At 31.7% G+C, this 13,204-nt stretch overlaps 1 protein-coding gene across 1 annotated transcript; it reads right to left on the bottom strand.

Annotated features, from left to right (window-relative positions):
* Positions 1 to 5,329: 5,329 nt before the first annotated feature.
* LOC129289312 (proline-rich receptor-like protein kinase PERK1) lies at positions 5,330 to 12,908 on the bottom strand. The gene is made up of 9 exons (XM_054926079.1): positions 12,686 to 12,908; positions 12,295 to 12,471; positions 9,024 to 9,560; positions 7,826 to 7,912; positions 7,643 to 7,713; positions 7,432 to 7,508; positions 7,138 to 7,285; positions 6,401 to 6,562; positions 5,330 to 6,109 (listed from the first exon to the last, which is right to left on the bottom strand). Exons 1-9 carry the CDS (start codon positions 12,906 to 12,908, stop codon positions 5,858 to 5,860), a joined length of 1,734 nt encoding a protein of 577 aa, XP_054782054.1. The 3' UTR covers positions 5,330 to 5,857.
* Positions 12,909 to 13,204: the final 296 nt, after the last annotated feature.

The raw sequence follows: 13,204 nt of genomic DNA, 5'->3' as shown, positions 1-13,204 counted from the left end.
TTAGTTATCCTCGTGGACTATGTGTCTCCGTCTATTTCGTGGCTTTGGCTGTGTTTGGTTACTTACCCTCATGGACTATATGTTCATATTTATTTTCATGGCATGAGTCGCGTTTGGTTATTTACCCTTCTAAACTATGTGTCCATGTTTGTTAATTATTCTGATAAGTCTCTATGATGAAAAATTTGATAATTTGGTGATTTTACATCTCATTGGTTTTTTTTATTTAGTAATTTATGTAGAATTATTTATTTTGTTTATTTACTTTCTTGAAACCATGTGACACTAATATTTAATCTAATACTTTAACAGTTCAAAATTTTATTTAAAGTTATATAGAGCCATTTTATTTCGAAGTTTATTAAATTTTTATAAGAATTGTTATCTCTAACTTACAGAATCGTTTCAAACTTTTTTTTATTCATATTTAATTGTTTATTGTTGGGACGTTATTTACTGAAAATATTTTTGGTCTCAAATAGCATAGCTGATAATCTATCGCCTATTGATCTCTGAGAGGCTCGTTGTTGAATTGATGAGGAAACCTTTTGAGGAGACATTCCTTTTGATGTGAATGTTTAATTATGCACTATATTTTAAAAATCATGATTAGATGCTCCACATTAACTATAAAAGGAATTTTGATATGTCATTTATTTGTCTGTTGTGGAGAAGCAAAACTCCGCATTTTTGAGTTGGATTGTACCTTGGTGTTGTAAAGATTTTGGTGAGTTCTATTTACAGTTAAGGTTCTCTCAGAATTTTTTTTAAGAAAAAAAGTTTAATAACTTTTATTTATATAAAAATATTATAACAACTTTTCATCCTATTTTTAATTAAATTAAAATATTAGAGTGAAGTTTCCTTAATTAAGGCTGAAGGGATGTATGTTTGTGCATATATTCCATGCCGATCATGTCTAATTTTTAGGGCATGAAATGGCAAGTGGCATGGCTTTTAGATATTTAAGTTTGACAGTCAAAAAGTTAATGTTAATCGTCAAAGTAACATTAGGGTAAATTTGTATCGTTTTTAAAAACATTGAGGCAAAATTACACTTTTAAATACTTTAAGATACCAATTACATCTCTGGAAAAATTTTGAGGGTAGATTTATACTTTAACCCTTTATTTTAACATCAAATTGCTAACTTCAATTAATTTTTAACCTTAGTTGTGAATTTTTTTAATCCAAATACACATTTAATCTTAGGATTGCCGAGTTAGGATGAAATTATAGGAATGAAATAATTAATATTCTCAAATATATTTTTACTTTTTTAGTGACAGATTTGTAATTTCTATTTATTTCTCATAGCATGTCGACTTTTCTTTGGGTTTGTTTGGAAGTCAAAGTAAAATAACAAATTAAAAAGAGATTATGGTTAATGGATAATCTACCATTATTAAGATGTGGTTTTTTTCTGTAAACAGATGTCTCTAAAAAAGATCACACAAAAGAGATTAGGATTAAAGTGCTAATTTTTTCTTTTAAACATTTTTCAGGAATGCTGGGCACTGTAGAATCAATAATTTTTGCCTTTTATGCATTTTAGAAAATAGAACAATATCATCATTCTCTTAAATATTTGTTAATTTGACTGTTAGTTATAACAAAATGACCAAAAAAATTATAAAAAATATCTTATAAAAAATTAATATTGATCAAGTCTCCTTAAATTACAAATAAATATTAATAGATTGATGTTATTTCTTGCTCATATAAAAGATTAAAATATCATTTTAACAAATCATTCTGACGGGCTAACAAGTGATTATGAGATCAACAATAATGGCAACAATATGGATAAGTAATTAAAAATATTAATTTTTTAAATTAAATCTTATTAAAATATTAATACTTTAATATTTTAACATTTAAATATTATTCTTATTTAAAAAATTTTTTGCACAATTTACGAGTCAACTTTTATTATATATAAATTTCTGAAGGAGGATTTATGCACTTTGTAGAAAGACTTTTAATTTTTCATGCTATTTCACCTTTGGTCAAAAAAATATATATATTCACCTACTCCCTTCGTTAAAAAATGTAAAGCATTTGTAACCTAATATTACCCTCAATAAAGTAGTTACCTTCCACCTAACCTTATCGTTTCATATTTATTCTCATTAAACATCCTATAATAAATATAAACTCATTATCAATAGGAGCACTTTTGAAAAAAAAGACAATAATTATACCTCAAAAGACTAAAAATGCCTTATATTTTTAAACATCCAACTCCTCAAAAAATTTCTTACATTTTTTAATGGAGGGAGTATAAATTTTAAAAAAATCAGTTTAATTTTTAATATTTAAATTTTTTTGAATGAATATTTATAAATAATTATATTTAAATTATTAAATATTAAAAATATATATCCTATAAGACTTATATTAATAATTCTGGCGATAATTTCATGGAGCCTCGTGCTGGTATAGCCCAACTTCAATGAAGAAGAATCATTAAAGACTCAAAATGCACAAGATGTTTGGAAAGTCATCCATGACAAGTATTCAAGTGTCAAAGGGTGGGGAAGTCACATAATTTATTTATTATGAAAATTTTATCAAGATTTTTAAAATTATAATAAAAAATTTGGGAAGTTAGAATAATATAGATAATTTTGAGGGTAGAAAAGTTACCCAGAATTTTTTTATAAAAAAATTCATAATATTTTTAAAATAGAAATTTAAAATTATGAATAATTTAAGATGTTTAGAAATGAGGAAGTTACACATAATGTGCTTATTATTTTTAAAGTACAAAATTAAAAATTATGAATGAATTAATGGTAATTTTAATATTGTCTTTTCAATCAATTAGTATGTTTTGTCCAAGACTTCCAATTAATCATTGAAGATGTCGTTAACATTACAGTTGTTGATATTCCAATCTTTAAAAAGGGATGGGCTTCACTACCTGAGGTTGATTTTCCAAAGAGTAATGAGAAATCCCTTCAAGACTATCTTTTTCTACCATTACCTCAAGGAGCTTTGACATTTGATGTGAGTAACCATCTCATATTACAAGAATTGTAATGTGACTAACCATCCCATATTATAATAATTGAACTGTAATCCATGTAACTTGCACTTACTCAAGCTAATTATAGTTTATTCAATGACGAGCAAAGATGTATATATGATTGCGTCATATCTTCCTTGTCTTTACCAATTGGAGGTTTTCTTTTCTTTTGTTTTTTTTTTTTGTTTATGATTATGGAGGTACTAGCAAAACATTTTTATGAAATGCATTATCTTTATCACTTTATACAACGAAAAATATAGTTTTGACAGTGGCATCAAATAGAATTACAACAACTTTATTGTCTTCTGGTAAAACAATAAACAATATTAAAAAAATGTGTGTTAGCGAGGAAATTTAGTGAGACATTGTTTAGTCCTTTCTGAAATGCCAAATTTCTCAAGGAAATTTATAAAAAATGTCGATTTTGTAACTAGACTTAAATTTAGTAAAAAAAAATAATAAAGGAATGTCAACCTCTTTTTGAAATAAGAAAATTAGTGAGAAAAATAGCAAAGAATTGTCAATACTTACTTAAAAAAAGATAATTAATAAGGAAAATAGAGAAGGACTATCATACCTCTCTAAAATTAGCTAGGGAAGCACTTTCAAGAGTTAAAAATATGGAAGGCTTGAAGATTTTTTTGGCTCATAGGACATATGCTATAATGAATGTTTTTTACAAAGAGATATTTAGAAACTTCGTGTGATTTGCGTTTAGTTTTTAAATCTAATCAAACGTGTTTCACTTTATATATAATTTTAGATATCCATGTAATCCTTATTGCATCTACTTATTAGATTTACAATTTCTATATACCTTGAAGTAATAGGTTTCTTGATTTTTGAGAATGTGTTTAAGCCTAATTTGGATGACACATTTTTTTGCTGAATGCAATTAGAGTCATATAGTTACATGCTCTCCTACAATGCACGGGATAGTAAAGATTAGTTATGAGTAAGAAGTTGAAAAGTTTGGATATTTGAGAGATTTTTGGAGATGAAATTACACATAATTTGCTTACTATTTTTAAATGAAAGATCTGAAATTATGAACAAATTAATGGAAAAGTTGGGATAAATGAGAGATATTTAAGGATAAGATAGTTTTATATTTATTTATAGGGAAAGCATTCTAATTTTAGTCAGACCTTTATAGTTTTGATCATTTTACTTGGGCTCTCATACTTTCAAATGTTGGGCCCATTAATCCCTTCCCACTGACACCATTTAAAAATTGCTGATATGGTTAACAGTGGATGATGTGGCTAACACACAAGCATCCAGGTGGATTAAATGGCTAACACAGTACACTGAGAGGCACGCTTTCTATTTCGGAGGAAGACGTCTGTACTTCACTTTTGCGTTCCACTACTGCGGTTTGTCTTCCTGCTTCATGTATTCCACCGTAGCTTCATGTTCAGTTCATGAAGGGTATAGGCAATGTCATAGAATTCTAGTCCATTCCAAGCAACTCCTTTTGCTCACGTTGGTCAAAACAGCGAGAACAACTAGAACGATGACCTTTTGAAGGTTATCGCTAGTAATGAAGCAAAAGTTCATCATAGATAAGCCATTTTGGAGGCAATGAAGTGGAAAGAGAGGAAAGGAATTGCAAACAAGGCAATGAAATGATTGATGCCAGAGCACTTATCAGGAGGGAAGATCTTCCACCACTTCATAGACAAGCTACAGGCCAATATCCACGTAAAGCAGTACCATTGCGGTCGTAACATGGTAGAAATCTAATCAGTGGCAACAGAGCGCAGAAGCGAAGTGCAGATGTCTTCCTCCTTCAATGAAATAGACCGACGTGCTCTCCCTCTCAGTACACCGTGTTAGCCATTTAATCCACATGAATACTTGCATGTTAGCTACATCCGTGAGCCATATCAATGATTTTTGAACACTGTTAGTGGGATGGATAAACAGGCCTAACATTTGAAAGTATAATGGCCCAATTAAAAATTGATGTAAACTATGAGAACTTGTAGGGGCAGTTTCCCTTATCTACATTTAACAAAGGACACATACCATCATTACATCGCTGTTGTGATTCTACTTATATATATATATATATATATATAAGTTCATATATATATATTGAATTATTTATAGATAAATCACTTAAATATAGCATCAAACTCACGTTAATACGTCAAAATTGCTGCCATGAAAATCATGACCTCATGGGATCATTCAACTTTTAATCTTCCATTAGCCCGATGCATAATCAGAGAAACGAAGCTAAATATAGCAAGAATAATGAATGATAACATCAGGAATAATTCCCAAGCATAAACAAGAATGTTGGCAATTTCATTGATGTATAAATACGATGAAAACTGAAAAGTAATAGAGGCAGACTAGTCATTATCAAAAACATGTGCACCCACCATCATCACTCATAATATTAACATCAATACCTCCAAGAAAACCAATGCCAGCAATCTAACTGTATGATGCGTCATTACAAAATAAACCAGACAAATTCAGATTCCACCTTTTCTCAAGACTCCCAATGTTACGGCTTTCTTTTGTTCAGTAGATGTTAGCATCCAAGGTGAATCCATCTTACACCCGTTTGAATTACAAAATTCAAGAGAATCGTATTTCTCAAATAAATTAGATTGCTGATATCAACAAACAAACCAATTTGTACGCTGAACCAGCAAAATCTACCAACAAATAATATTTACCAACGACTCAGGCGTGCATTTTTGTGAAGGAAGCAACAAATGAAGTGCCAATCCTCATTCTTCAATTCACGATAATACTCAAAGGTTTTAACCAAAACTTAGTGAATCTCCCCTTCCATATTCCCCATTATTTTTCTTGCGTATTTTGCAAGCCTGAACTGCTTGAGGCTGACTGATGTTGACCATAATCGCTACTGGGCCCACTGTATTCATTAGTTTCTTGCTCTAGTGCCAGCTTCCTGAACTTCTTTAGGTCCTTATTGTACTGGCCAGTATCATAACCTGAACCTGCAAAGGAACCAAATGCTCTGCTGTGCCCAGGAGTGCTTCCCTCATTCAGATCATCCAAAGAAATATTGCCTTCTAGAGCCCGAACTACCTGCTTTATGCCAGTCATCTTAATTGTTACATGCAAGCACTGGATCTCTAGGTTTCAGAATATTATGACATTCTAGCACACATTTGCCAATAGCTTGTGATAACTTTGACAATATACTGTGAGTCAACACTGGACTCCTTCTTTTTTTTTTTTTTTTGAGAGAAAGAGGTTGATTCACAGTAAGGAGAATTTGTGATTCATGCACACTTGCTAGAAATAGAATGTCCAAAGCAATTAAACAATAGAAAATAACAGGGAACTAAGGACATATTTCTACATTGGATAACTGACCTGGCTCATTCGAGGCCGATGCCTAGCTGAATGGCGCACACAATTTGTGGCACAGGCAATCATTCGAAGCATCTCATCAGAGTTGTAACTCTTCTGCAACCTTGGATCAGCAAGGACATCAAAGTTGCCATTTTCCAAAGCTTGAAAAAGTAGTGGTCTTGCCTGTAATTTGTACAATATTTATATCCCCTATCCATTACTAAGTTATAACAGAATTTTTTTTAACGATCAGTTCTGTCAACAGAGGTATTGCTGAATGCTGATAGACAATTTAAAAATTGAAAAATGTTTTGTACACCAGTTTATCTTAACTATTCATTACAAGTTATCAGCTTTAGCTCAGTTCAACACATACTCAACATCTTGAAATAGTTAGAAGAGAGCAAATCAGTTTTGTAGATTTTCAGTTCACCACATAATTTTCTTTGAAAGTGAACCAGTGTACAAACTACACAGTTAAATGGTTGCATGAGTTTCTAAACTACACAGCAAATACTGATTTTGGAAAAGACATCCAATGGAAGAAAAAATGAAAGCAAAATACCCAAATCCAAATTTGAATAAAATATTAACAGTAATGATTGTAAGTAGTAAAAACAGTAATCAGACCCACCCTGCTCTACATACAAACAATTAATAATAATAATAACAAACTCAATATACACACATGCTTACTGTACTACACCATAAATAATCTGTTTCTTAAGAGAGAAATATTGATGAAGTACTGTACCCACCCACTCAACCATACTGTCATCTGTGAAAGACTCAGTTTTATCTACAGGTTTTCGCCCTGTAATCAACTCCAAAAGAACAACACCAAAGGAGAAGACATCTGACTTCTCAGTGAGTTTTCCACTAGCAGCATATTCTGGAGCCAGGTATCTGCATTAAATTAAATCAGAACTCCAAAAAAAAAAAAAAGCCACAGACAGCTAATATAAAAGGGGGAGGGGTCAAAGAAGCATACTTCCCCGCAAATGCATTTCATTTGAGATTCAAGAGAAAAGATTCAGCACAATGAAATTTACCCAAAGGTTCCCATTACTCGAGTGGAGACATGGATATCAGCATCTGATGAAATTTTGGCAAGTCCAAAATCTGCAACCTGAATAAGAGACACAGACATAAGTGCTTGAGAGAAAGTGAAATTCTGTATTAAAAATCTAAAGGTATTGCTGCTTTTGCATAATTTACATATATTGGAATGGATTGAAAAGGTTAGGAAGTTATAAATCCTACCTTGGCCTCAAAATTGTCATCAAGAAGGATGTTAGATGCCTTGATGTCACGATGTATGATTTTTGGGTGACCTAAGCAGCATTAGACAGAAAAAGCTAAAAATTCCAAGACCAACATAGGAAACCAAAATAATTGCCGGGTCTTTACTGTAAATTAGTTAAATAAATTCTAGAGCAAACTCACAGTCCTCGTGCAGGTATGCCAATCCCTTTGCAGACCCAATAGCAATTTTAATCCTTGTTGCCCAGTCCATTGTTATTCTATCCTTTCCTGGAATGATCGTAAATGGAACCATCACATTTGCTAATACGTTATCAGTAAGATTATCAAATTTGCAACTCAGTAGTGGAGCCCATCGCCCCCCAATAGCCAGCACAGGTCAGGAAAGATTTCAATTCCTCTAATGAAATGCATGACCGTAAAGGGAATTTCTAAATTTAAATAACCATGTTTAACCTTTCAACTTAGCTTAAACAATGAGCATACAATGTCTATGATATATTTTCCACAAAACACCATAACATGAAATCAAAATAACACTTTAACTAAAGTAAGCAACAAAAGAATAAAATTGAATTTTAAAACAAAAACTGTGCTCCTCATGATTTTTCTACTTGCATGTTTCTTTCATTTTATATATTTTCAGGAAGAAAATCACAAGCTAGCTATGAACAAGCAAGAGAAAACTTGAGGTTAAGTTGAACTAGTACATCCTAAAGCCTTTCCAGCATTCCACACCATTAGTTTCCAGATTAAACACAAAAATCTTCTCCCCACCATTTCTTTGCAACCTTAAATTCCCAATGCAATCTACAAACTCTGAGATGTTGATTCTTGAATCTTAAACCTAACCGTTGGTTTATACCTTCAAACGCCATCATTATAGGTGGTGAGGTAGAGTTCCTGTCAACTTATGCATATCTGCAATGAATTTTGAGCTCGTAATTTTGTTTACTCTATTGTTGTTCCCACAGAACAGGGAGCTGCAATCGGATCCAAATTTGTAGCAACTTTCCGAAAAGTTTCCCCAAACATTAATTTCTCATGTTTTTCAATAATTATATCAAGACTTAGTTCCAAATACCTTACGACCAAAAGGTATTGAAAGTTGAGATACGGTGCACAGAGAATAAATCGCAAAATGTATGCGACCACAATTTCAGAAAATCCTAAGAAAAAAGAGCCAAGCTATTTTCCATTCCACATCACTTATGCATGCTTCTCTACTTTGGAAGATGAGGAAAGGATTAAATACTGGATTCATACCATGCAAATGGAACCTATCTAAGAAAAAAGAGCCAAGCTATTTTCCATTCCACATCACTTACGCATACTTCTCGACTTTGGAAGATGAGGAAAGGATTAAATATTGGAATCATACCATGCAAATGGAATTCTAGTGTATTGTTTGGGACAAACTCATATACAAGCATCCTCTGGGCTTCGGCAATGCAGTATCCAACCAAGGAAACAAGATGTCGGTGATGGACTCGGCTGATGACCTCCACTTCAGCCTGGAACTCACGTTCCCCCTGTCTGCTCTCAGATTTCAGCTGCTTAACTGCAACGGTTTTTCCATTTGGGAGGACTCCTTTATGGACATAGCCAAACCCACCTTGACCAAGAAGATTTGAGTCTGAGAATCCATTTGTTGCAAATGAGAGTTCTTCATGTGTAAACGTGCTTTGTGACAATCCCAAGGTAATGGCAGGAGATCGTGCATGGTATGGTCTCTGAGATTCCAAACTTGTACCACTTGCAGAACACAATAGGGGAGATGTGACATTATTGGACGATGCTTGCTGATTCAACAGAACTCCAGGGGGCGGACTTGGCTTTGGAAGCAACGTTGCTCCACCGTTGGTTGGAGGAGGAACGCCATGTTGCCATTGCTGGGGCGGGCCACCAAACTGATCAGCTGGAGAAATTGGCATCAAGAATCGTTGAGTCCTTGGATTAGGGACAATTTCACATGCAATTTATGTTTTTTTTTTTCCAGGAAAAAAAAATCAAAATTTATGTATAACGGATTAGGCTAAAGCTTATTTGAGGCAACTAAGCTAATGCAGGTTTGTTCAACCAGAGTCTGTCAACCTAAATACAATGCACAAATCAGAACAAGCACAATGTCGTCTAAACGAATGATAATGTCAACCTACTCGACAAAGATCTCTTTTTCAACCAACAAACGAGACTGGTTTCCTAATAAATATTAGAAAAAATTAATTTGTAGCTCTTTATAATTTTTTATAATTTAATTTATTTTACTTGAATCCTTATAGTTTGATTCATTGTTAATCTTGAAAATTAAAATCCTTGAAATTTTTCTTTAAAATGATGAAATTAAAAAATTTTATATTTTTATTAAAATATTGTATAATTTTTATAACTTAATATTTATATAATTAAATTATGTCTTTTAAATAATTTTTATACATATATTTTTTTTAAAAAAATAAACTTTGAATTAAGTGATTTTTTTTATGACCAAAAGTATTAAATCAATAAATGTGTTTGTGCTGGAAAAAGTTCATTATTCATTAATGATTTTAATGTCCAGAGATTATTTGATTAAAACAAAATTAATAAAAATATAATTCAAAATAAAAGAAAACTATAAGAATCTATGAATTAATTTTCATTAAATATTATCAAAACTATAGTTTTGACACTTTTTTTAATGTACAACCAAACACGCTTGAAGGAAGGAGCACCCCCATTCTTTTAAACTTAACTAGATTTTTATCATGTTGCGATACACGAGAGAATCTTAACAAGTTAATAGTTATTTTATCATTATCTACATATAGCTTATTATACCAATAAAAATATAAAATAAAATATTTTTTATTCCATTATCCAAAATATTTTAAAATTTATTACTCCATGCATTGTAAAAACTCAGACAACAATTTTTTTCAGCAAAACTTTTAGTGAGTGGGATTTTTATTTCAGTTGAATCATTAGATCTTTTGTACAAATTAAAGTGTAGACCCAACTTTTACCCCCAAAAAAAAAAAGTAGAGAGAGACATGTAGACCCAATTTGACCAGTTGGTCCATCTCCAACCTAACCATCCAGAGAGGGCCAAAATTTCCAAAAAAAAAAAGCTGATTTTTTAAAAACAATTAATATTTAGAATAAAAATTATATTAAAAAATTTTTGTAATATAAAAAATCATAAGATGAAAATCCTTTAGGATTATATAATTTTTTTTAAAAAATAAAAGTTAAGTCATAGTATTATATATATATTTATAATATAAACTCTAAAAAATTTACATGTTTGGTGTACTTAAACTAATATTAACCTCTGCTATAAGCAATTAAATAATGAATAATTATTTAAGTAATTACTCAATTTATAAATTAATTATTTATCAACCAGAATTTTTTTAAACATCTTGTAAAAAACTAACATATAGAATATAAATGTCCATAAGGTGTCTTTAAAATTATAAAGCATTTTTAACCAAATTATATTTCCTAATAAATTAGTTAATTGTCTTTAAAATTATACATTTTTTATATTTATCATTATTTAATAAGGTGTCTCAATTAGAAATTAGAAAATCTTATTAATTACACTCCTAATTAGGGTATATTTGGAAAAACTTTGTTAAGTACACCTTGAAAAACCCAAAATTCCTTATATTTTTAGACATTTTATCTAAAAAAAAATGTCTTATGTTTCAGTACAGAGGAAGTATAATCAATTTTTGTTTAATATATGGATAAGAAGTTATATGTGTGAGGGGTAGAGAGTAACTTTCATCTCACCCAATCCCACACTCACAGGCACACATGATACTTCTTCCGATATTAAGATGGCCATGGGGACCCCTCACTATAGACGGTAAAAATTCAATATCATTTTATTTTTTATATTTTTAATACTCAAATATTAAAATAAATAAATTTCAGCCAACACCTTGTAAAAAAATAAATTTTTTATTTTGAAACTCCGAATCTAAAAGTGTTAGTGTAATTTGAGGGTGTAAATTTTATCAACGGAAGCTACACCGCAATCGGATTTTAATGAGTGTTTCATTTGATATGATAATAATTGTTGATTTAACTGAATAATTATTAAAGATTTGATCATATGATATTTAGAAAGTAAAAAATCTCAAATTTTTGGAAGGCTAGCATATTTGAGAGGTATTTTGATCACGAGTATTGTTTTATTTTTTATTTTTTTGATAATTTTCAAGGTTTGATAGAATTTGATACTCCTCTTATCATAATTTATGAGCTAAATCACTTCTAAAATATTTTACTAAAATTAAAAAAAAATTTTAAAATTTATTAATTCGATTTAAAAATTTAATAAGTTATCAACTTTACTTTTATTAAATATATATATATATATTAATAACATGTTTTCGGTCTGGGGAGTAAAATAAAAAATTTATGTTAAAAATATAATGCCATGACTTATATTAATAGACACAAGAAAACATTTTATAAATAAGACTGGCAAGGTAATTAAAATTCTCATTGAGAAAGTGGAAGATCAGCGAGCAGAGCTGGCAAAAACCGAGCCCAGACCTTATCATCTTTCTCATGCAGGCTTAACCTCACAAAACCTTGAAAGTTGAAAATGCAAAATGCTTGAAGAATGAAAGAGAAGCAGAAAAGGTTTATATTACCATTAGATTGGTGTGGCTGTGGAGAGGGGTCCTCCAATCCAGAGAGTCTGATCCTTCTCCTCTTTATCCATATAAACAAACACACACATAATAATCCCAATATTACCAATGAACCAATCACTGTCCCTGTAATTATCCCCGCCGCCGGTGGTTGTGGAGGTGGCTCTGCATGTGACCCTGGGAAAGGGAAAGGATTATTGTCTCTAGATACGGGGAAGGTGTCCACGCCGACGACGGCATCAAACAAATATAAGCAAACTTGATGTGAATACAACTAATTAAGTAGCTTGTAATTACTTTTTTCATATAATTATGAACAAAACCTCACTCACAGTTATTATATAAAAAAGAAAAATTTAACATGGATATTAATTCAAGCCATAAGGTGTACCTGATGACGGTACATGCGATCTTGCCGGGCTCGGTGGAGTCAGGGGAGGCGGCGACTCTGTAGTGGGAGGAATTGGCCCTGTAGACTGGGAAGGTGTCAACGCCTCCGACAATGACGACGGCATCAATGGGGATGGAGGCCAGGGCGGCAAAGCTATCGAAGGCGAGTCTATTGGGGAATCGACGAATGTCTGCTCCGGAGCCGTGGGGTATGTGGATTCCATAGGTTTGCCTGAAGACGGCGCTGAAGTTATCGCCGGTGACCGTAGAGTTCAAGTGTCTGTCTTCGTGGGCTTCGGAAGGAGCGAAGGAACTCTGGAGAGAGAGAGAGAGAGAGAGAGAGGAATCGCAATCGATAGGAAAGAGCTCTTCTTTCCAAGAAAATTATATCATGGAAGTGCAGGGACGCGTAGTTTGCAGAGCAATGCACTGCCCAGTGACTTGGGTCAATGTTGACTTGGTGCGTGATCAAAAAATCGAGTCATTATTCATGGCCCAGAATTATTGTTGGTTGATTAAT

Source organism: Prosopis cineraria, unplaced genomic scaffold (genome assembly GCF_029017545.1).
Source record: "Prosopis cineraria cultivar Desert tree isolate PC_DT_omini unplaced genomic scaffold, ASM2901754v1 PC12, whole genome shotgun sequence".
NCBI lineage: Eukaryota > Viridiplantae > Streptophyta > Magnoliopsida > Fabales > Fabaceae > Prosopis > Prosopis cineraria.
The sequence above is the reverse complement of the archived record's forward strand: the minus strand, read 5'-3'. Positions and strand labels throughout refer to the sequence as shown.